The following is a 22846-nucleotide window of genomic DNA, read 5'->3' on the forward strand; positions in this document are numbered from 1 at the left end:
CGTGCTAACAGCATAATTCTGTAGGGAATCAAGACCCATATTTTTATAGACTTAGCGCCTTGAAAGGTCCTAATATGGCTAGAGAGGGGGGGTGAATAGCCTATTTAAAATCTACAAATCAACTAGAGCAATTTGATTAGTATAACAAATAGCAAAATGTAAGCTTGCTCTAGCTCTATAAGGGTTGCAAGCCACCTATCCAATAATTCTAGTTGTTATGATCACTAGGCACACAATCTACTAGGTCACTACTCACTAAGAGCTCACATAATTGCTACACTAAAGAGCTCCACTAGATGAACTTAATCCACAAAGCAAGCTCTCAATTCTAGCTACACTAAAGAGCTTGATATAGCTAGTTTGCGGGAATGTAAATGAGTAAGTGAGGTGATTATACCGCCACATAGAGGAGTGAACCAATCACAAGATAAATACTTTATCAATCACCGGGAGAATACCAAAGGGCAAGAGACAACCAATTTTCTCCTGAGGTTCACATGCTTGCCAACACGCTACGTCCCCGTTGTGTTGACCAACATTGGTGGTTCGGCGGCTAAGAGGTGTTGCACGAACCTCGTCCACACAATTGGACACCGCAAGAACCTACCCACAAGTGAGATAACATAATGACACAAGCAATCCACTAGAGTTACCTTTCGGCACTCTGTCGGGGAAGGTACAAATCCCCTCACAATCGTCGGAGATGGCCACGAACAATCACCAACTCATGCCAATCCTCCTCCGTAGCTCCAAGCCATCTAGGTGGTGGCAACCACCAAGAGAAACAAGTGAATCCCATAGCGAAACACAAATACCAAGTGCCTCTAGATGCAATCACTCAAGCAATGCACTTGGATTATCTCCCAATCTCACAATGATGATGGATCAATGATGGAGATGAGTGGGAGGGCTTTTACCAAGCTCACAAGGTTGCTATGTCAATGCAAAATGGCTAAGAGAGTGAGCTTGAGCTGGCCATGGGGCTTAAATAGAAGCCCCCCATGAAATAGAGCTGTTGTATCCCTTTACTAGGTACAACACGGGGTGACCGAATGCTCCGGTCAAAATGACCGGATGCTGGACCTCGGCGTTTGGTCATGCGATGCATGCCACATGTCCCCTCTCTTCAAATGTTTATCGCCCAATCTCAACGGTCAAGAGATGACCGGATGCAGCAGCTCAAAGTGACCAGACGCTGAACCCCAGCATCTGGTCATTTCCAGTAAGGATCCAGAGATGACTTTTTACGACCGGACGCGTCCGGTCATGCTCGATCGGACACACCCAGCGTCCGATCACACAACAACTCCCCTATGCGCTGCCACATCAGTAGGACCAGATGCAACCTTCCAGAGTCCGGTCACTAAGTGACCCAGCGTCCGGTCAGAGACCGACACCAGCGTCTTCATGCTTCACCTGACCAGACGCGCCGGTCCAACCAAGACCAGCGTCCGGTCACTTACAGTGACCTCCGTCTTTTCTGTCTAGGGCGCCGATGGCACTGTCGGACTATCCGCACTCATGACTGGACCTCAGCGTCCGGTCATTTCCAGTAAGCATCCAGAAGCGAGAAATCACGACCGAACACGTCCGGTCATGCTCGACCGGACACACCCAGCGTTCGGTCACTCAACGTCATCATATGTCAGACTGACTGGACTCAGGCCCTGAGCGTTCGGTCAGTTTTCACACCAGCATCCGATCATGAGACCGAAATAGCACGCCCTCTGCTGCCACTGATCGGATGCGCCGGTCCAACCGAGACTAGCATCCGGTCACTTATAGTGACCTCCATCTTTTCTCTATAGGGCGCCGATGGCACCGTAGGACTGTCCACACTCTACGGGCGGACACTCCATCGATGAAGTTCCTAACCCTTGCTCTAATGTGCCAACCACCAAGTGTGTCACCTTGTGCACATGTGTTAGCATATTTTCACAAACATTTTCAAGGGTGTTAGCACTCCACTAGATCCTAAATGCATATGCAATGAGTTAGAGCATCTAGTGGCACTTTGATAACCGCATTTCGATACGAGTTTCACCCCTCTTAATAGTACGACTATCGATCCTAAATGTGATCACACTCGCTAAGTGTCTCGATCACTTAAAATAAAATGGCTCCTACTATTTATACCTTTGCCTTGAGCCTTTTGTTTTTCTCTTTCTTCTTTTCCAAGTTCAAGCATTTGATCATCACCATCATCATGATCTTCATCATTGCTTCATTACTTGGAGTAGTGCTACCTATCTCATAATCACTTTGATATACTAGGTTAGCACTTAGGGTTTCATCAATTAACCAAAACCAAACTAGAGCTTTCACGCCTACGATAAAAAATGTGTTGAAGAGCTCCCTACAATTTATGGGTAGTGCGCACTATAGCTAACCGAGCCACGGGTGAAATGCCATTTTTCCTTGTGTACAGGGCTAAAGCAGTCCTCCCCCCCCCCCCCCCCCCGAAGTCCGATTAAACTCACCCCAAGTAGCGATGTTCTCTGAAGAAGAGCAATCTGATCGTCGGTACACCGACCTTGAACTCCTTGAAGAAAAGCGGGATATAGCCACATTCTGAGTAGAGAAGTATCAGCATGCCCTTTGGAAATATCATAGCCAGCGTCTACGCGGCCGAGCGCTTAGCATCGACGATCTGGTACTCAAGCGAGACCAATGCACAAAGGATAAAACTAAATTAACACCTCCTTGGTAGGGTCCATACATTGTAGTTGATATAGCCCAACCAGGCACATACCGACTAGCAGAGATAGACGGGGATATGCTCCTGAATACATGGAACATGGATCAGCTACAACGCTTTTATGCATAATAAATTGTGTTCCTAGTATTTAATGTCTCCACATACTACCCAGATAAGTACACTATTTCTATTTCTCTGTTAGTAGTAGTTTTGTCGAGCATATATGCTCGGGGGCTGGGGCTGTCCAATTCCAATGATTTCTTTGACTAGTCTACTACTCTTTATTCAGATAAGTTGCTCATATCCAAATAAAGAGTCGGGGGCTACCATACTACTATTCACTAGTATACAAAATTCTCGATCATGCTAGGCCTAAATCAAGTAAACGATTTCGACACACAGTACACAAACCGCCCGAGTTTAGCTACTACAAGCATAACTGTTTGCTTGATGATAGGTCAAAATAGCAATAGAAAGAAGAATTATGTAAGACTAACGAAGTATTTTAATATATTACATGTCATGGTGTTGCAGGGATAGACCACGCACCCTCAGTATTTCTAGGTTCACCTCGATGCCGTCAAGGTGATCTAGTACTCGTTCAACTGGACGACCACCACCGGCACCGCCGGCTCCGCCAGGTCCTCGGGTTCCACCTTCGGATGGGCCAGGGGCTGGTGCTCCGAAGTGGTGGTCTCCTTGCAGCAAGCGGTAGCGTTGTGCTCAGAGCTTGAGGCCATGGCGACGGCGAAAGGGAGAAGTTGAGGGAAAGCGAAAAGGCAAAAGGCAGGGATTGGAAATGTTTAGCAAGAGATTAGGCGCAGTGGTTGCCACCAAAGCGAGGTGAGGGGTTAAATGGCTGCCTGCCACGCACAAACCTCAAAAAATCGCTCGGCAACCGTAATGTGCACCTAGACTGTCGTGCTAGCCGTTATTCACAAGGCACTTTTTTATTCTTGAAATAAAATTAGCGATTCGGTGCCCTGTGAATAATTTGTACTTAAGATATTTTGCACCTGAATTATGAGTAAAGCTCCAACCCGACTAGAGCAGCCTGACTAGTCTGTAGCTCGGGGCTGTGAGTAAACTCAGTAATTAGGATGACATCGCTAAAGTTATCCTGACTTTGGATTGTGTCCATGTGTAAAGTGCATCGCGACTCTACTCGCGGCAACTCGAGCACGGAACAGTTTGAGAAATGTAGATAAACACAAAATAACAATTCATATCGGGGACTAGACATTTCATTGATAATTCATTAAAGCGGATTTACAAGTGATTAAACTAGAACACTAATCTAAAAACAAGCAGAGCAGGTTGTCACCGAGCTCCTTAGAGGGCTGGCTAATGAGATGGGAGCAGCCTAGCTCCTCAACGGTGACTCACCACCCGTGGGCTCGTCCTCCTCTTCCTCCTCCTTGGTGACTCCTTCCTCACTATTGCTGCTAAGGATCACCAGGCCACCATCTCCTGAGATGCTGATGGCCCCATGATTCAGCTCGACAAAGAGCTTCCTTGTGATCTCCTCATCACGGCTCGTGTCCCGCGAGCCAGCGGCGCAAGGGACGAAGGGGCCAGGGACGTCGAGGGTGGTGGAGGCGGCAGCGGCGGTGGAAACGATCGGGGCAGTAGAGGAACCACCCACCAGCGAAGTCGAGCCTTCTGGCTCATCCTCATCGAAGAGGTTGATCACCACGTCTAGTGCTGACGGCACTGGCTGGGCCGATAGCCCAGCCAGGGACCCCGGCAGAGCACTCTCATCGACCTCAACATCCCTTTCTGGGATAGCTGGGGCTGGGGGTGTGGACAGCACGGCCGCCGGTGACGTTGCGGTCGGCGCTGGGGCTCCGGAGGGTGTCGGTGATGGAGACGCTAGTGCAGACAGTGGGGTCAATGGTGTATTGCCCGACGACGTCGCCTCGGCTGATTGGTCGGGCAAGTTGGCGAGCAGCAAGCGCAGCACCTTGTTGGGATGCCTGCAGCCGGCGGTTTTCTTCCTCATCTTTGCTGCAAGATTGGAGAATGGAGGTTGCGGATTCATCACGAGCGGGCCTGATTAAATAGGACCAAGCCACCTTCCTAGGAATCTCAACCGCTGTCCCAATTAAAAAGGAATTAAATCTCCACCATGCGCACTCATGGGGAACCAAACTGTCGCAGCGCTTTGACTGACAGACGACTGCGCGCCCCCTGGCTTGCATGTGAAACGGGATTGACAAGACAGGATGACCCGGGGATGGCGCTATAACAAGCTCATCTCCCAACAGTGCATCTTTCTTAATCTGCACAAGATCGGGTCTCAAGTCAAAGCTCGGGTGACATCCATTCACCCAGAGTACAGGTCGCCCGACTAAGACAATCCCAACTACTCACAGACAGCCAAGTTGCATTTGACAGACAAGCTTGGGGGCTTATGTCTATGCCATACCCCCGGGTACCCCGACTTCCATATTGCCGACTATCGACTCCGGATCAGAGACGACCCAAAGGCCCATGATGACCCTATTCAAGGAAGGATATCTCCAGATTGCGCCAAGACTCCGACTAGGGCATGACTTCTTAGCTTCTAGGGCAAGTTGATCCCGGATATAAATAGCTAGCAATATCCCCGGTTGTAATCATTGACTCTCTCATAGGCATAGCTACATTGTAATCGCAATCTCGCCGAATACAAGCAATACAAGAGTAGCAACTGGACGTACGACTTTTACTCGCTTCCCGGGGGCCGAAACCGGTATAAATCTCGTCTACATCTGTGATTGTTGTTCGCACCAAGCGGGTTTCCCCAAGAACCAAATATCTACCGGTAAAAAACACCGACAGGAAGATATGATCTTCGTGAATCTTCGGGAGTCATTATGCCTTGCTAGAGGCCAGTGCTGTCTAATGATGAGAAAGTGTTTCCTGCTCATAGCCGTCGATTGCATGAGCCTACGGGGTCACACGCTTAATGAGAGAGAGATAAAAGGACAAATGGATCAATTGGGTTGAGTTCATGATGCAGCAGTATTTGGTCACACTAATTGTCTTGAGCAAGTGGGAGATTGTTAGAAATATGCCCAACTCAATATGGGCCTATCCAGCCCATGTGGCCCAATTAGCATATCCTTTTATATATATGCTAATCACTGGCCAAGGGAGGATGAACCCTAATTACCCCAGCCACCAAAGAGCCACCCCACCGCTCCTGTGCCTTGTGCACGCCGCCGATACTGCTGCTGCTGTCCAGCGCAGCATTGAGTGCTAGCACACTCTGTTGTGCCGTTCTTCTCTCCATACGTTTGGACGTCCATAGAGGTGCTGCTGCATTGCGCACTGCGTCGTACGGTATGACTACTTCCTCGACGTCGACTACATCGACTACGCGCGTTTCGCCAAGTCTTCCGCTGCGTCACGCGTCGGGAAGGTATAATCTATGATCATCTACGTGCAAGTGATCTTATTTTTACGCGGTAATTTATTTGTGCTAGCGAGTAGCCATCCACGTAATATCCTAACAAATAGTTCATATTAGGTTGTGATTAGGGAATGTTTGTACCAAAAGAAATCCGAGTAAAACGTGTGATTTGCTTAATATATGGACCAATGTTTGATAGTTTTTAAGAGATTTTTTTTCTTTCTTCTTTTCAGTTTTCAAAGAAGTTTACTTAGTTTCCTTACATCTTGGATCCCTCTCAAACGATTGGTGCAAGTCTAATGCGAGCCATTTATTATTTTCCTCACAATAGCCTGATTACACTGAAACCATGCTTTGATACTAAACTTTAGTTTCGTTTCATGCTACTTTGATGTGCTCAAATTTCCGTTATTATGATGATTCCTCATGTGCGTATGACACTACTACAGAAAAACTTTTGCGAGACGTTTGAAAAATGGTCTTGGAGGCTGGCGGATATTTGAACCGCCTAGGTTAATGCATGGGATTAACGAAGGTGGGAATTTTTATTAGCCGAGGCGATCACAATTAACCGCCTCGCAAAATCAATTGATGGAGGCGGTTCCTAAAATGCATTAACGAAGCCCGCCTCCAAAAATACCCCTATTAACCGAGGCGGACCACTTATGAGGCGGGCCACGCCTTGGTTAATCGTAGCCAAGCCCACTACCAATGAAAAAGCCCAATTCAGCCCAATATCACGCCCACACTATATATACTATGACTTAGGGTTTTAGCTCTCTCACTTCCTCTCCCTCACCTCTCATTCGCTGGCGTGGCGCGATCCCCCCTCCCCAGCGCCCGTTCCTCACCAAGGCATACACTTCCTCTCCCTCACCTCTCACTCCACCACTCTCTCCCTCCCTCCACTCTCTCTACGTCGCGGCGGAGCGGCCTCGTAGGCAGGGCGCGGCGTGGCGGAGCAGGCTCGGCGTGGCGGATTGGGCACGGCGTGGCGGAGCAGTCTCTCTCCCTCGCCAGTGCTCAGATCCACGGCGGCGGCTGGCGGATACGGCGGCCATGGCCCATATCCGGCCTTCTCCGCGCGCGGCGGCTGCTTCGCGATTGGTGGCGTGACCCCCAGCGGCGACGGCTTCACGCAGATCTGATGCAGCCCCAGCAGAAGCGCCTCCCGGTGGCGGATCCAGGTTAGGCACGCCCCCCAACGGCGGATCTGACGACGACGACGGCGCCCTGATCCAGCGAGCAACGGTGGCGGCAACCCGTGGATGGGCTCGCCGGGCTTATCCATGGGTTTTCCTTTTTTGTTGTTTATTCGATTTACCGAGGTGGGCATCGAATCGCCTCGGAAAACATCCCATTTACCGTGACCTTTGGAGCAAGGCGGTTGCGATGCCCGCCTCGATTAATTGAATCTACCCGCCTGGATTAAGTTTTCTGTAGTAGTGTGATTTTTTTTCATTGGCACGTGCATGCCCCTATTTTGACAATATAAAACAATACATTCATTCACTAACACTGTATGTCGTTCATGACAAGTCTATACAAGACATAAGGTTTCTACACTATGCATCGCAGTTACAATTATACAAGGAGAATGTTCAAGTCATTGGAAAAGCAATCAGAGTTATTGGTTCATGTAACGCTTTATTATGTCGATAGTGCTTACATTACTGAATTTTCCTGCAAACGAGATTCTACACTAAATCTGAAGGATACCTGATAACTGATTGATTTGGTTACTACATGTAGTAAGCTTGGGAACCTTCAACAGGTGTGTCCACGGCAGTGACACAGGTAAGTGAGATTTATACAATGTAGCAACTTTGTTCTTAAATAGCTAACTCGTACTATCCAACATTATAAGTGAAAATGTGACAAGGTAAAGAGTTAAAATGCAATAGTCTAGGGGGGGGAAATGCTTGCATCAATATTGGTTAATGATACATGAGGCATATAGCCCCGTTCAGAGAAAACCAGATGTTTCCATGTGAAATGCAGAATTGGGAACCAACAATTAACTCAAGGTTAAGATAGATTGCATGTTAGCCATCCATCAGTACTGTTCTTCTGCAGATTTTGAGATTAAAATTCAGAAATTAGGACTCTCTGCAGCAATGAGAAAATATTTTTTACCTTTCAATGGAAAGGCAAGAGCCTTTCCATTCAGTAAAAATGGGTGTGCTGACTACCTGGCAAGCGAAACGCACAATTCTGGTGTATGAAACGAACAAGAAATTATTACTGCTTGGTTTTTTTATTTTTCATCACTAATTACTGCTGCAGAAAACCAAATGATGCTTACGTAATCAATCCTCAGAATTGTGCACATTTGTTTTTTTTAGGAAAACTGGAGGGGTTCGCAACCCTACAGCACAATCCTCAGAAGAAGAGAAGGCTCAGCACTGAGCACACTCTGGCTAGGAAAGATTTGCAATCCATTGATTAAACCAATCTAAATATCTTCTTTTTAGCCTCAGAGACAGGCATTGTAACTCTTCCTTGAAGTAAGCCTTTGATGCATTCAAATTGGGGCCAATCTGTCTGAAGATCATGTCATTCCGGGCTTTCCATATCACCCAACACATCAAGATGATCACCTCCATAAAAAAAGGGACCTGCAACTGATCTTTAAAGCTTTCAATAATCTAGAAGGGCTCAAGATTCAAGTCTATCAGGATTTGTAGACAAGCCTAGGACTGAGTTGCAAAGGGGCATCCGAGGAACAGATGAAATACTGATTCTTCAATTACTCCATTGCACAGGATACAGTTGTAGTCCTGTAGTGTCATGTTTTTCCTCTTCAATAGCTCTCTAGTACTCAATCTGTCCTTAATCAGTAGCCAGAAGAATACCTTATGTTTATTCTGGCATGAGCATTTCCAAAGCCATTTATAAACAGGATGCAGAGACAAGTGACCACTTGGGTGCTTGTATGCTCTCTTGACTGAAAAGAGACTGGAATTTCAGATGTAATGCCACCTATCAGGAAGATTTATTAGGTGAGTATCGTCTAGTTCCTCTTGAAGCAGGATCATTTGCTCATGAGCCTGTTGAGAATGTTAGTCACCAGACGGCGGTGAACGCCGACGGCGAGGACAAGAAGCTAGAGGTGAACACAGGAAGACAAGAACTCAACGCACACAAAACTAGAACACGGTGAATTTTGGTGCTGCCTGAAAGCGCAGCGTTTTCTGTGCTTCTATTCTCCTTTTTATTTGGAAACTTAAACAACTATGAGCCACATAAATGATCAGCACGTTGCGGGAGTTTTGGCACGTCCATCCCCATGCCTCCGCAAAGTCATCCATGCCGTGAACTCAGGTACGTGGTGATGAGGACATCGTCACGCTGGACACACCGACGCCATGGTCTTCCCCAAGTTGCAATTCGTTCCCAACTCAGCTGCCACGTCACCCTCGGATTCAGCAGACACGTCGTCACTGTTTCGGTCATAACTTTCTCATACGACATCGAAACGGGCCGTTCTTGGATGCGTTGGAAAGGGGACGACGACGCCGTCGTTTTGGATCTGGTCCCAGCTCCAGAAGGTCCGTGGATCATTCTGTGTGACCACGGCAAGGTGCTGCGTCACCTATTTGGGCCAACTTGGCCATGTCTCGTGTCGGGCCTTAAGCCCAAGTTGTGGGCGCCTAATCCCTGGCCGTCCCCAACCCTAGGTCGAGTCTTAGACTATAAACACAGCCGCCGCCGCTGCTACACAATTGGGTTTTGTTTAGAGTTTAGTTTTCCATCGAGAAACTGAATTGTTCATTGTAACTGTGGTGACAAATCCTTTTACAGTGATCCAGGGCCCCCGTTCTTGATCTCCTCCACTGTGTCGATTAGTCCTTTGGAACCGAGTTCTTGAATCCTTTATTGATATTCGCGTCATTCATATTTGCAATTTCAGATTGCGTGTTTTACCTTCTTGCTTGTGCTCTTCGATTCGCTTGCAGGAAAAGCCTTCTTGGCGAGGTCAATCAAGTTGTACTTGGTTGATAACCAACGGAGTAGTGGTGTAACGGTTGCAGGGTTCGAATCGCGTCTGATTTGAAGCCGGATCGCCAACGTCGAGATCTCCACAAATCGAACTTACCGGCTACCTCTCGGAAGATCGGGCCTGTACTCATCAATTGGTATCAGATATTTCAGGTTTACCGCGAGGTATAATCTCGTTTGCCTTAGATTCATATTTGTTCATTACCTAGAGTCCACAAAAAGCCCAAAAATATTTCAATTTCCGCTGTCCTATCGCCCTTTGTGCCTTTGCAATTTCGTTTTAGATTCGTGTTGTTGAGTTTGTGTCCGTGGTCGAGTCTTGTTGCTGGTTTAGGATTGTGTTCGTGGTCGTAGTTCAATCGCCCGTTGCTGTGATTTTTGTTATCCGCCGCTATCCCATCCACCGTTCCCAAACAACAAGTCGAAGCCACCACATTACTCGACTTGCCCCGCTAGCCGCCTTGTGTAACTTCTCGCCGCCGCGCAAACCCTAGATAGGTTGCCAGCCGCTCTTATTTTGCCTGCATCGCAGCCCTCCTTACATCATCAGGCGCATACCTACTGCTGTTAGAGTTTAGGGACGCTTTGCCCTAACTGCCGCTGCCGTGTTGTGCCTTCCGGAACACATACCTTGAGATACCTTCGGTAAAACAGGCATAACTTTTCGCTCGTTTATCAGAAAAATCTGAAATTTTTTCAGCAGCTTCTTGACAACATTTGGAGCCGACCCAAACTCGGCTACGCCCTGTTTGGTTTCATCAGAATTGCCAAAAAAATTCAGGAAAATATAGAAAAAAAAATGTCAAAGTTTTTGCACGCTTGTCAGAGACCGTGCTGAATTTCTGTAGACCACATCCCACCTCAGTTGTAGGTGCCAATTTTTGTGGTTGCATCTTTTGTGATCCTTGTTCAGAGAAGAGTATAAAAAATAGTACAAAAAAAATTTTTGTTTCCTACTAGTGTCTTTTGGAAAAATCCGGGAAAAAATTCAGGAAAAAGGAGAAATCCCGGCTATTTGCTTGTTCTGTGAGTTCTTTCGATCGTCCTTTGTTTTCACCTTGTTGCGCTACGTCTCGATACATCTTAGCCAGCACCTGTGATTTGTACTTTGGATCCGGATTGAACAATCGTTACTCTGTACTCGTTAATTGCTAATCCTTGCTGTCATATTGTGTGCCTACCCATAGCTCCACATATTCTTCTGTCAGCACAGGTTCATCTTGCAACTGTTACCCACGCTCAACAACAGATTGCTTCGCCACTTTGGTTTTGCTCCTGTTTGGCGTTGGTAAGAATACAGGCAAGACGGTGGTAAGCCGCTTGTGATTTTGCATTCCACTTTCACCACCATCACCACCACTTGTTTTCTTTTAGTTGATAGGGATAATACTTTGGTGTTGTCTTTTTCTATCTTCTAACCATGGCAGGAACTCCGACGGACTTCAATGAGTGCGTGTCCAAGGGCGAGCTTGCAACGTTCATGACTGAACAACGCAATCTTATGACCGAGCTGACGCGCAACGTGAACAATCTGGTCACCCGCATTGAACAGCTTGAGCAACGCCCTCCGCCTTATCGTGCTGATGATGAAGATGCGGATGCTTTTGGTGATGAAGATGCGTATGCTGACGGTGGTGCCCGTCGCCGCCTCAACTTCAATCGTCGCGGTATGGCAGGTAATAATCATGGTAATAATGATCCTTTTGCTAAAATTAAATTTAGTCTACCTCCTTTTGCTAGTAATGTTGATCCAGAGGCATATTTAGATTGGGAGCTTGCTGTTCAACAAAAATTTGATTCTCATAATGTTCCTGCTGAGCATAGAGTTAGACTTGCTACTAGTGAGTTTACTAATTTTGCTTTGTTCTGGTGGAGTGATCTTTGCAATGCCAATAATGCTGCTGCTGTGCCACAAACTTGGAATGTTTTAAAGCAACGTATGACATCTCGTTTTGTTCCTCCTTATTACCAACGTGATTTACGTTTGAAACTATAAACTTTAAAACAAGGTGATAAAGGAGTAGAAGCATACTATCAAGAATTGCTTATTGGTTTAGCACGTTGTGGTATAAATGAAGATGATCATGATGCTAGTGCTAGATTTTTTGGTGGTTTAAACCATGATATACAGAACATACTTGATTACAAAGAATGGCGCAATTTTTTCTAATTGTATCATCTTGCTATTAAGGCAGAACGAGAAGTACAGGAAAGCAAACAACACCAGCCTTTCAGGTCTAACAATGGGAGGAATTTTCAGCAGCGTTCCGAGCCGGAGACGCCCAAGCTTCCTGTTGCACCACAGCCATCTACACCTCCATTTTCTTCCGGGGTAAGTAAATTGTCTAATGTGCAGTTTCCACAGCTGAAGAAAGGTGGCACTCCGGGTGCTTCTACTAGCTCCTCCTCGTCTAGCTCTAAAATCATTTGCCACCGATGCAAAGGCATGGGACATGTCATGAAGGAATGCCCTAGTCGTCGCGCTTTCATTGCTACCGAGGATGGATATGTAAGTGCTAGTGATGTTGAAGATTATTTAGCCCTTGCTGCTAACATTGATGCAGATCCCACCGAGGGTGATCAAGACAAGGAGACCATCACCATTGACTCCGTGGCTGCTGCCGCGGACTACCCTAGCCTTCTTGTGCAGCGTGTGTTGAGTACACATGTGGGACATGAAGAAGAGATGAAGATCCAATGCCACAATTTGTTCCACATGTATCTCATTGTGCAGGGTTGTCGTGTTCTCACTATCATTGATAGCGGGAGTTGCAACAACTTGGTGAGTTCAGATTTGGTTGACAAGCTTGGCTTGACCACACGACAACATTCGTATCCATATAAACTTCAATGGTTCAATAATAGTGCTAAGACTAAGGTAACTAAATCAGCACGCATTAGCTTTTTCACAGGCTCTTATCATGATACTGCTGATTTTGATGTTGTCCCTATGCAAGCTTGCTCCATTTTGTTAGGTCGCCCATGGGAATTTGATAATGATGCTTTACACCATGGTAGAACTAATACATACACTATCATACATAAGGACAAGAAAATTACATTGCTGCCTTTGTCTCCTACGGATATTATTAAACATGCTAATGAGATCAAAAATAAACCTCCAACAGACATTGCTAAACATAATGGGATTAAGTTAAAAGGAGGTGCTTTTCTTGCTACAACTTCTGCTACTGCTGAGTTATGTGATAATCCTGATGCACCATGTTATACTATGTTTTGTCAACCTTTTATGTCTGGTGCATTGCCTGCTGTCACTAACCTTTTGCAGGAGTTCGTTGATGATGGGATGGAGTCGAGGACGACTCTAATTCTAGAAGGAGGGGATGATGAGGACATCGCCAAGATGGAGTCAAGGACGACTCCAATTCGAGAAGGGGAGGATGATGAGGACATCACCACGCTGGACACACCGACGCCATGGTCTTCCCCAAGTTGCAATTCGTTCCCAACTCAGCTGCCACGTCACCCTCGGATTCAGCAGACACGTCGTCACTGTTTCGGTCATAACTTTCTCATACGACATCGAAACGGGCCGTTCTTGGATGCGTTGGAAAGGGGACGACGACGCCGTCGTTTTGGATCTGGTCCCAGCTCCAGAAGGTCCGTGGATCATTCTGTGTGACCACGGCAAGGTGCTGCGTCACCTATTTGGGCCAACTTGGCCATGTCTCGTGTCGGGCCTTAAGCCCAAGTTGTGGGCGCCCAACCCCTGGCCGTCCCCAACCCTAGGTCAAGTCTTAGACTATAAACACAGCCGCCGCCGCTGCTACACAATTGGGTTTTCTTTAGAGTTTAGTTTTCCATCGAGAAACTGAATCGTTCATTGTAACTGTGGTGACAAATCCTTTTACAGTGATCCAGGGCCCCCGTTCTTGATCTCCTCCACTGTGTCGATTAGTCCTTTGGAACCGAGTTCTTGAATCCTTTATTGATATTCGCGTCATTCATATTTGCAATTTCAGATTGCGTGTTTTACCTTCTTGCTTGTGCTCTTCGATTCGCTTGCAGGAAAAGCCTTCTTGGCGAGGTCAATCAAGTTGTACTTGGTTGATAACCAACGGAGCAGTGGTGTAACAGTTGCAGGGTTCGAATCACGTCTGATTTGAAGCCGAATCGCCAACGTCGAGATCTCCACAAATCGAACTTACTGGCTACCTCTCGGAAGATCGGGCCTTTACTCATCACGTGGGCAGCTAGTCTGCGCCACAACCTCCTACGCGTGCGGCCGCCACAGATCGGGGCTCACGCGCATGCAACTGCTAGAAACAGAAAGATGCCATGCAATCCTAACTAACCGGCACACACAAGATTACTAACAAAATCTCCTCCTAATTCTTGTGTATGCCCTGTACATCAACTACTCCGATCCTAGAGCGCAAGTTGCAGAATTGCTCACGTCCCAGGGCTTTGGTCAGTATGTGCTCCAGCTGCTCCATGGTCGCAATGGACTGAAGTTGAACCCTGTTCACCTCAACACACTCACGTATGTAATGGAATCTGACATCAATATGCTTACTGCGGTCGTGGAAGATAGAATTCCTGCTGAGCGCGATGGCGGACTCATTGTCGATCTTCAGTGAGATGGCGCTGGTCTTCTCTCCTTTGAGCTCAGCAAGAAGATGCGCCAACCATACACCTTGGTAGGCTGCTATAGCTGCGGCAATGTACTCCGCTTCACAGGAGGACAATGCTACAACCCTCTGCTTTTGGGATTGCCAGGTGATGACGTTACTGCCAAGGAAGAAGAGGAGGCCGGTGGTGCTCTTGCGTGTGTCGACGTCGCTAGCTAGATCACTGTCGCTGTAGCCTGTGAGTTGAGCCTCCTTCATTTTGTAGTGGCAGCCATAGTGCAGTGTACCAGCAACATACCGCAACACCCTCTTCATAGCTGCCAAGTGCTCGGTGGTGGGGTTCTCCATGAACCTGCTGATGTAGCCCACCGAGAACAGTCTGGTCTTGAATTCACCAGATAGCGCAGGGAGCCGACGATGCTGCGATACTGTGTTGGATCAACTGCAGGAGCAGAACTCAACTTACTTAGCTTTAGTCGAGGCTCCATTGGAGTGTGGCTCGGGTTGCATCCAGCCAGCCCCGCGTTCTCTAGAATCTTGGCTGCATATGCGCTTTGGCTGACGGTGATCCCAGCTTCGGTCTATGACACCTCTAGACCAAGGTAGTAGTGGAGCAGCCCCAGGTCGCTCATCTTGAATGTCGCCTGCATCTCCACCTTGAACGTGTCGATGTCGACGTTGTTGGCGCTGGCGATCACCAGATCATCCACGTACACACCCACAACTAGGCAGTGATCTCCCGTGCCTCGCAGGTAGACGGCGTGTTTGGAGGCGCTCCTCTGGAAGCCAAGCTTGAGTAGCGACTCGTCGAGCTTGGAGTACCAGGCACGTGGGGCTTGACGTAGTCCATACAGCACCTTGACAAGATGGAGCACCTTGTGCTCGTGGCCCCTAAGCACGAAGCCAGGAGGCTACTCGACGTAGACTTGTTCCTGGAGAACGTTGTTCAAGAACGCAGACTTGACGTCCATGTGGTGCACTGCCCAGCCTTTGCAGGCAGTGTGGGCGAGCAACAACCGCACAGACTCGAGTCGTGCCACCGGAGCAAAGACCTCGTTGAAGTCAATCCCTTGACGCTGCACATACCCCTTCACGACGAGCCGGGCTTTGTGCTTGGTGACGACCCCAGCTGCGTCCTTCTTGGTCTTATAGACCCACTTGAGGCCGATCGGCCTCGTGCGTGGCGACGGCTTGACCAGCTCCCAGGTGCCGCTCGCCTCGATGGACGTCATCTCATCCAACATCGCGTGACGCCAACACTCATGATGCAGCGCCTCCTCAAATGACATCGGCTCAGCGTCGCTCGCCAGCAGCAGGCAGTCCTCTAGGTCCCGTTCAGCTAGCCCGGGCGTCGGGGCTAGCCCAAGCACGTTGTCGATGTGACAGAACCGGAGAGGCGCGTCGTCGTCGTAGTCGGCGTCCAGCAGCTGGCTATCTCCAGCACTTGGTGGTGAGGCGAACTCGATGCCTTGGTGCAGCTGTGGGCTTGGTGTCATGGACGTAGAGCCAACTACAGGTGGTGGCGATGCTGGTGAGGATGAGCTCGATACAGAGGGTGATGTAGAGGTGTGCATCGTCGTTGTACTGGTGGTGGTGATCACCGCAGGCTCCTCTGGTGCAAGCTGCTCGACGACAAAATACGCGTGCTCACCGTCGTGCTCAGCGGACCATGTCCACTGTGCAGCCTCGTCGAAGATGACATCGCGGTTGATGTGGACGTGCCGGGTCATGGGGTCATAGACATGGTATGCCTTGGAGCCTGGCTCGTACCCTACGAAGATCATGCACCGGCTACGGTCATCAAGTTTCTTCAGGTTCGGTGTGGTCACCTTGACATGGGCGACGCACCCGAACGTGCAGAGGTGGTGCACCCCTGGCGCGCTCCCAGTCCACGGCTCGTACGACGTCTTTCCACCAATGCTTTTCGACGATGACCGGTTCAACAGGTACACGGCCGTCGTCACAGCCCCTCCCCATAACACACCAGGAAGTGCCTTGGCCTTCAGCATGCTCCGTGCCATGCCCACAACAGTCTGATTGTGGCGCTCCACGACGCCATTTTGTTGGGGCATGTATGGCGCCGTGAGCTCCCGCCGAACACCGAGCTGGGTGCAGTAGTCGACGAAATTAGCTACGGTGAACTCCCCGTCTCGATCGGTGCGAAGGGCCAGCAACTTCTTTCCTGTCTTGCGCTTAGCTACAGCTTGGACACGCTTGATTGCTGTCACAGCAGCGTCCTTGGAGGGAAGCAGGCAGATCCACATATGACGGGAGTAATCATCCACAAGGAGGAGAAAATACCGATTCCCACTCGGTGTTGCTGGCGTGATGGGACCGCAGATGTCCCCGTGGAGGATCCGGAGCACTTCTGTTGATTGCCCCAGCGCCTTCTAGGGAAAAGGTGCACGCCAGTGCTTCCCGGCAAGGCAGGCCTCGTAGACCTGCTCCACCTGGTTGAGCAGTGGCACATCGCGGACTAGCTCTTCACGCGCCATCTTGCGTAGCGCGGCAAAGTGGATGTGGCCGAACTGTGCGTGCCATATCCAGGCGTCGTCGTTGGTGCACGTGGCCAGGCAGACTGGGCATGCGATGGTGATGTCGAGCACGTACAGCCCACCCGGACTGCGGTGAATCTTCGCGAGCAGACGCCTCTCCTCGTCGCGGATCTGCATCATCCCATGCTCCACGAGCACCTGGTATCCGCTTTCGTCGAGTTGACCGACGGAGATGATGTTGGCGGTGAGGCACGGGATGTAGTAGACGTTGGGGAGTGACCGATGCTTGCTGTTCTTGCAGGAGAAGAGCACGGTGCCGCTCCCTTCGATCCGTGTGATGGAGCCGTCCCCGAAGCGCATGGTGCCGGTAATGCCGGTGTCGAGGTCAGCGAAGGCAATGTGCGATCCCGACATATGATTGGATGCACCGGTATCTAGGATCCAACGCTTCAGATCCCGGTCCTCCATGGGGTCAAGGGCGGCGAAGACCTTCTTCTCGATGAGGTGGAGGACGGCGCCATCCCGAATCATTAGAGTTGGAGGGAGCGGTGGAGCTAGCGCCTCCTGCACCAGCACTGGGGCCGGCGGCAGCTGCGCGGGCGCTGGAGTCGGCGACGGCTGTGTGGGCGCTGACGGCGGCGGCGCCTGTACGAGCTTTGCGGAGGGGAACGTGACTTCATGGATAGACTCGAGAGCCAGCATTAGAGTGGGCTCGTCGTCCTGGGCCACATGGGCCTGCTCCTCCTTTTTGCTGCGACAGTCACGGGCCCAATGCCCCTTCCCGCAATGCTTGCAGGGGTCATCTAGACTTGGACGGCCGAAGCTGGAGTTCGCTCGCGAGTCGCTGTTGCCGCCAGCGCCGCGTCCACGGCCCCTGCCACGGCACTTGCCATGGCCATCGGAGCCGGAGCCGCCGCGGCTAGACTCCTGGCCTCTCTACTTGTACCACTCCACCCACTGCTCCTCAGTGAGCAGCAGTTTGCCGCCGGCAGCTTTCTGTGCAGGCGGCTCGACGTCTTCGGCCGCATTCAATCTCCCTATAACCTCCTCGATCGACAGTTGTGAGATATCAAGCAGGGTTTCGATGGAGATTGCCAGCTGCTTGTAGCGTAGGCGCACAACGCGCAGGTACTTGGCCATGACCTTCTCGTCAGGTTCGGGATCACCAAGCGTTGCCAACCGCTGCACGATCCCCGTTAGGTGCAGGGCGAAGTCTTCAATTAGTTCGCCATCATGGAGGACAATGGCCTCGTACTCCGCCCGGAGGTTCTGTGCCGTCGCCTTCTGCACCCGGTCGTCGCCGATGCGGAGGGTCTTGATGGCCTCCCAGGCTTCCTTCGCAGTTGGTTTGGTCGCGAGCTCGGGCACCATCTCCACCGGGATGGCGCTGCAGATCGCATCGAGCGCATTGCGATCGTCGTCAAACTCGATGGCGTCGTACTCGATGGCGTCCTAGAGGTGGCGCGCCTGCATCTTCAGTTTCATGTGGAGCGACCATTCGTGGTAGTTCATCTTCATCAGCTACGGCCAGTTGCCGGAGCTGCCGGTCTCCCTGATGATCTGCTCAACGACGACCTCCCGTGGATGGCGTGCGTCCTGGGTCCGCGAGCGACGTGCGTCGTAGGTGCGTGAACGGCAAGCAGGAGAACGGCTCGGAGTAGGCGTGCGCGGCGGAGTCTTGACGTCGGAACCGCTCCTGTCGTTCTTCTTGGCGCCGTCGCCCTTCCTAGCCGGTGAACGGCCACGGGGTCTTGGTGGAGACGCCATGGCGATAGCAAGGCCCTTTGACTCAGCTCTGATGCCACTTTTTAGTCACCAAACGGCGGTGAACGCCGACGGCGAGGACAAGAAGCCGGAGGTGAACATAGGAAGACAACTCAACACACACAAAACTGGAACACGGTGAATTTTGGTGCTGCCTGAAAGTGCTGTGTTTTCTGTGCTTCTTTTCTCCTTTTTATTTGGAAACTTAAACAACTATGAGCCACATACATGATCAGCATGTTGCGGGAGTTTTGGCACGTCCATCCCCATGCCTCCGCAAAGTCATCCATGCCATGAACTCAGGTACGTGGGTAGCTAGTCTGCGCCACAACCTCCTACGCGCGTGGCCGCCACAGATCGGGGCTCACGCGCATGCAACTGCTAGAAACAGAAAGATGCCATGCAATCCTAACTAACCGACACACACAAGATTACTAACAGAGAAAGACGTAGATGAAAAAGGCTATGGATGGGGGTCTGAGCTGATCCCTCAGCAAAAGTGATTTTCTTCTTCTTTGCAAAGGAAAAAAGCTCTGGAAACCTTGCTGATAACAAATCATCCCCCCACAAGTCCTCCCAGAGGTGACAGGATTTTCCATCCATTATATGAACCTTTGTCATTCCCTTAAATTTGTCCAACAGCTTTAGAATGTCTTTCCACCAGAAAGAGCCCTTCTTTGAGTCCCCAGGCAGTTTTCCATTATCATAGTACTTCTCCCACATCAAAGAAACCCATGGGACATCCTCCTTGTTGAAAAATTTATGCAGGTGTTCGATCAGTAATGCCTCATTCTGAGTTTTAATATTAAGAACTCCCAGCCCACCTTCCTCTTTTTCTCTACATACAGAAGGCCAAGTAGCCTTAGGCAAGTTTGGCATTGACATCACTTCCTCTCCATAAACAGATCTTTCTAAATTGGTCAATATGATCAAGTACTGTTTGCTGTAATAAGAATGTGCTCATCCCAAATGTTGGCAGGGCTATGAAAATAGAATTTGTAACCTCTAGTCTACCTGCCAGATTAAAAAATATTGAAGTTGCAGCTAACCTTCTTTCACATCTGCTCACCAGAGGGGAGAAGTCAATCACTTTGGGTTTGTTAGACTGAGTGGCAAGCCAAGATAAGTGAAAGGAAGGCTTCCAGTGCTACAATTGAATGTCCTTGCCAGGTGCTGCAATTTGTTTTGGCTTGTGTTTATAGGAACCATAACTGATTTTGCATAGTTGACCTTTAGACCAGTTGATTCTCCAAAAGTATGCAGCAAGGCCTTGAGTGTCCAAAGTTGCCTTCCACAAGCTTCCATGATAACCAGGGTGTCATCTGCATACTGCACCACTAGGAAATCAGAAGTGTATATGAGAGGGATGGGTAAATTCAGTCGACCTTGGTCCTTAGATTTACTAATTACTGACTGCAGGAGATCAGCTACCAAAAGAAACAGTAATGGGGACAAGGGGTCCCCCTGTCTTACTCCTCTTTTGCAGTGGAATACTTTTCCAGGTACTTCATTAAGCAAAACTGAGGAGGTTCCAGAGTTCAGAATTGACTGTATCCAACCAACCCATTTCTCTACTAGTCCTTTAGCTTTCAGAATTCCAAGTATTACTTCATGCTCAATCTTGTCAAATCTTTCTCAAAATCTAACTTCAGGATAACTAGCTCCTTCTTAGACTTATGGCAATTATGAATATACTCCAAGGCCCAAGCTGAGCAATCTTGAATGGTTCTTGTCTTTATAAACCCATACTGATTCTGATGGATTAGCCTTTTGACAGTAGCCTATAACCTGTTTACCAGAAGTTTTGTTAATAGCTTAAGAGAGGTGTTCAGGAGAGATATTGGCCTGTAATCAGACACTATTTGGGGGCCATCTTTCTTAGGGATTAGCACAATATGAGAATTATTAATGCTTCTCAAACAAATATGACCATTGTAGAAAGCATTAAATAACTTGTAAAAGTCCGCAGCCACAAGTGGCCAGCATCCCTTAATGAACTCATTTGTATATCCATCAGGTCCTAGGGATTTATTGTTCGGCAAATCAGCGACAATTTGGTCTATCTCATCCTTTGTGAATGGGGACTCTAAGTGCTCTAGGTTACTCACCGACTGAATGAGATTATCCAGGTCAAGACTCATCTGACAGAAATCTGATCTACCCATCCTTTCTCTAAATGCTTGCCATATTAAATCAGCTTTCTGACTATGACTCTACAGAGAGTTTCCTAGGTTATCCTGCAGTGTGGTGGAGATTTTCCTGTGTTTCATTGTTGCATGTGCATGGAAAAATCTGGTACCTGCATCTCCCTCTTTCACCCACCTTATTTTCCCTCTTTGCATCCAATAGGTTCTCTGCTATTTTAACAAGAAAATTAGTTTTTCAGAGACTAGATTTCTAAAGTTCCATTCAGGTAAGGAGAGGTCTCTGAAAAGCTCCACTGTTTCTAAGAAATGCAGCACAAGCTTGATGTTGTTAATTGCCAGAGCCAGATATGGCAGCTGTGATTTCCAAATTTTCAGGGATCTTCTCAAGTTTTTGAATTTGGCAGTAATTGCTCTTGCAGGGTTGTGGGGTGTACGACCCTGGATACCCACGGTAGACCACATGGGCTGCGCCCCTAGGGGTGGCCCAACTCACAAGAAGCCTTACGGGGCACGACTCTGCTCGGCGCCTTCCGCAAGACATCGGGAAGATATCCTGAAGATACTACGAGATCTGTTAGGATATGTATGATCCCAAGATTCCTGTAATCAGTTATTACTTTCCGATTATCTCTCAGATCTAACCGACTTGTAACCCTGCCTCCCAGACTATATAAGGCGGGCAGGGACCCCCTCTAAAATCACGGCATATCATACGATAGCTAATACGAACCAACAGACCATAAGAGTAGGGTATTACGTCATACTGACGGCCTGAACCTGTTTAACTCGTGTGTCTCTGTTGCCTTCTTGTTCTTGATCTCACGCTCCTCTGCCGATCAATCTACCTTCATGGGATACCCCTCGGAGGACTACCGACGATATTCTGTCGACAGTTGGCGCGCCAAGTAGGGGTGTGCGTGCTATTTCCTTGTCGAACAAGATGGCTTTTTCCACAGGCTCTTCGTCCCTTCCACAGCCCGGCCAGATCTTCATGGTTGGATCCATCTCGTGGGTCATCAACGCTAACGGAGTCGGAGAGCTCCTCGAGCTGGGGCAGATTGGTTCTGCGGCGACCACCCCTGCACCTGCAACTACAGATCCGATCTCGGAACCGATTCCGAGGTCTCTTTCAGCAACGACTCGCCGCCCGCTTCCTCGTTACCAGAGGAAGCAGATCAACAATGATGATCTGATCGAGTCCATCGATCAGGTCAGACTGAAGCTCGCCGACTGTCTCTCCATCGTCGAATTGGCTCTGAACACTCTGGTTCAGCGCCGACCACCCTCCGATCCAGATCTATTGGAGGCTGCCCGAGAAACTGCAAGGGTTACGACCCTACCCTTCGGATTCACCAACGCCGCCGCCGCTTACCAAAATGCCCTAAGGGGCAAACTTGCCGACCAGGTGGACTCCACCTGTCTACTCGCCGACCAGGTCGCCATCTAGCTTCCGCCAGCCGTCAACAGGCTACACTTAGGCTGAAGCCCCGGGGCGCCCCTCCAGACCATCCCAGAAGAAACTCTAGACTCTGAGTCTCAGGGCTCTACAGAGACCCTCACCAAAACCTTCTCCGAACAATTTCTCCTTCCACCCTCCAGGGGGGCACGATCTTCAACGTCAGCATCGACAGCCCTCCTCGGAACGGCGAAACCGAGGAGGAGCGCGTTGCTCGGGAGAACCGGAACGTCAACCGTGCGCAGCGGCGAGAAAACGAGGCAACCATCGCAAGGGCCGAGGCTGCTCGGAATAA

The 22846-nt window shown here is 49.3% G+C and overlaps 1 protein-coding gene and 1 long non-coding RNA gene across 2 annotated transcripts; one reads left to right on the forward strand and one right to left on the reverse strand.

Annotated features, from left to right (window-relative positions):
• Positions 1 to 5881: 5881 nt before the first annotated feature.
• On the forward strand, positions 5882 to 8489 carry LOC136518007 (uncharacterized). Its single transcript, XR_010774419.1, has 3 exons — positions 5882 to 6104; positions 7848 to 7892; positions 8441 to 8489. It is a non-coding gene; the product is annotated as an uncharacterized lncRNA (long non-coding RNA).
• A 5957-nt stretch (positions 8490 to 14446) lies between these two features.
• On the reverse strand, positions 14447 to 15037 carry LOC136515649 (secreted RxLR effector protein 161-like). Its single transcript, XM_066509180.1, has one exon. It carries the CDS (start codon positions 15035 to 15037, stop codon positions 14447 to 14449), a length of 591 nt encoding a protein of 196 aa, XP_066365277.1.
• Between the last annotated feature and the right edge of the window lie 7809 nt (positions 15038 to 22846).

The sequence above is a fragment of the Miscanthus floridulus genome, chromosome 17, assembly GCF_019320115.1.
Source record: "Miscanthus floridulus cultivar M001 chromosome 17, ASM1932011v1, whole genome shotgun sequence".
In the NCBI taxonomy this organism is placed as follows: Eukaryota; Viridiplantae; Streptophyta; class Magnoliopsida; order Poales; family Poaceae; genus Miscanthus; species Miscanthus floridulus.

Excerpts from the sequence above, each read along its gene's own strand:
- LOC136515649 (XM_066509180.1), bottom strand. The coding sequence starts at position 15,037 with ATGGAGAACCCCACCACCGAGCACTTGGCAGCTATGAAGAGGGTGTTG.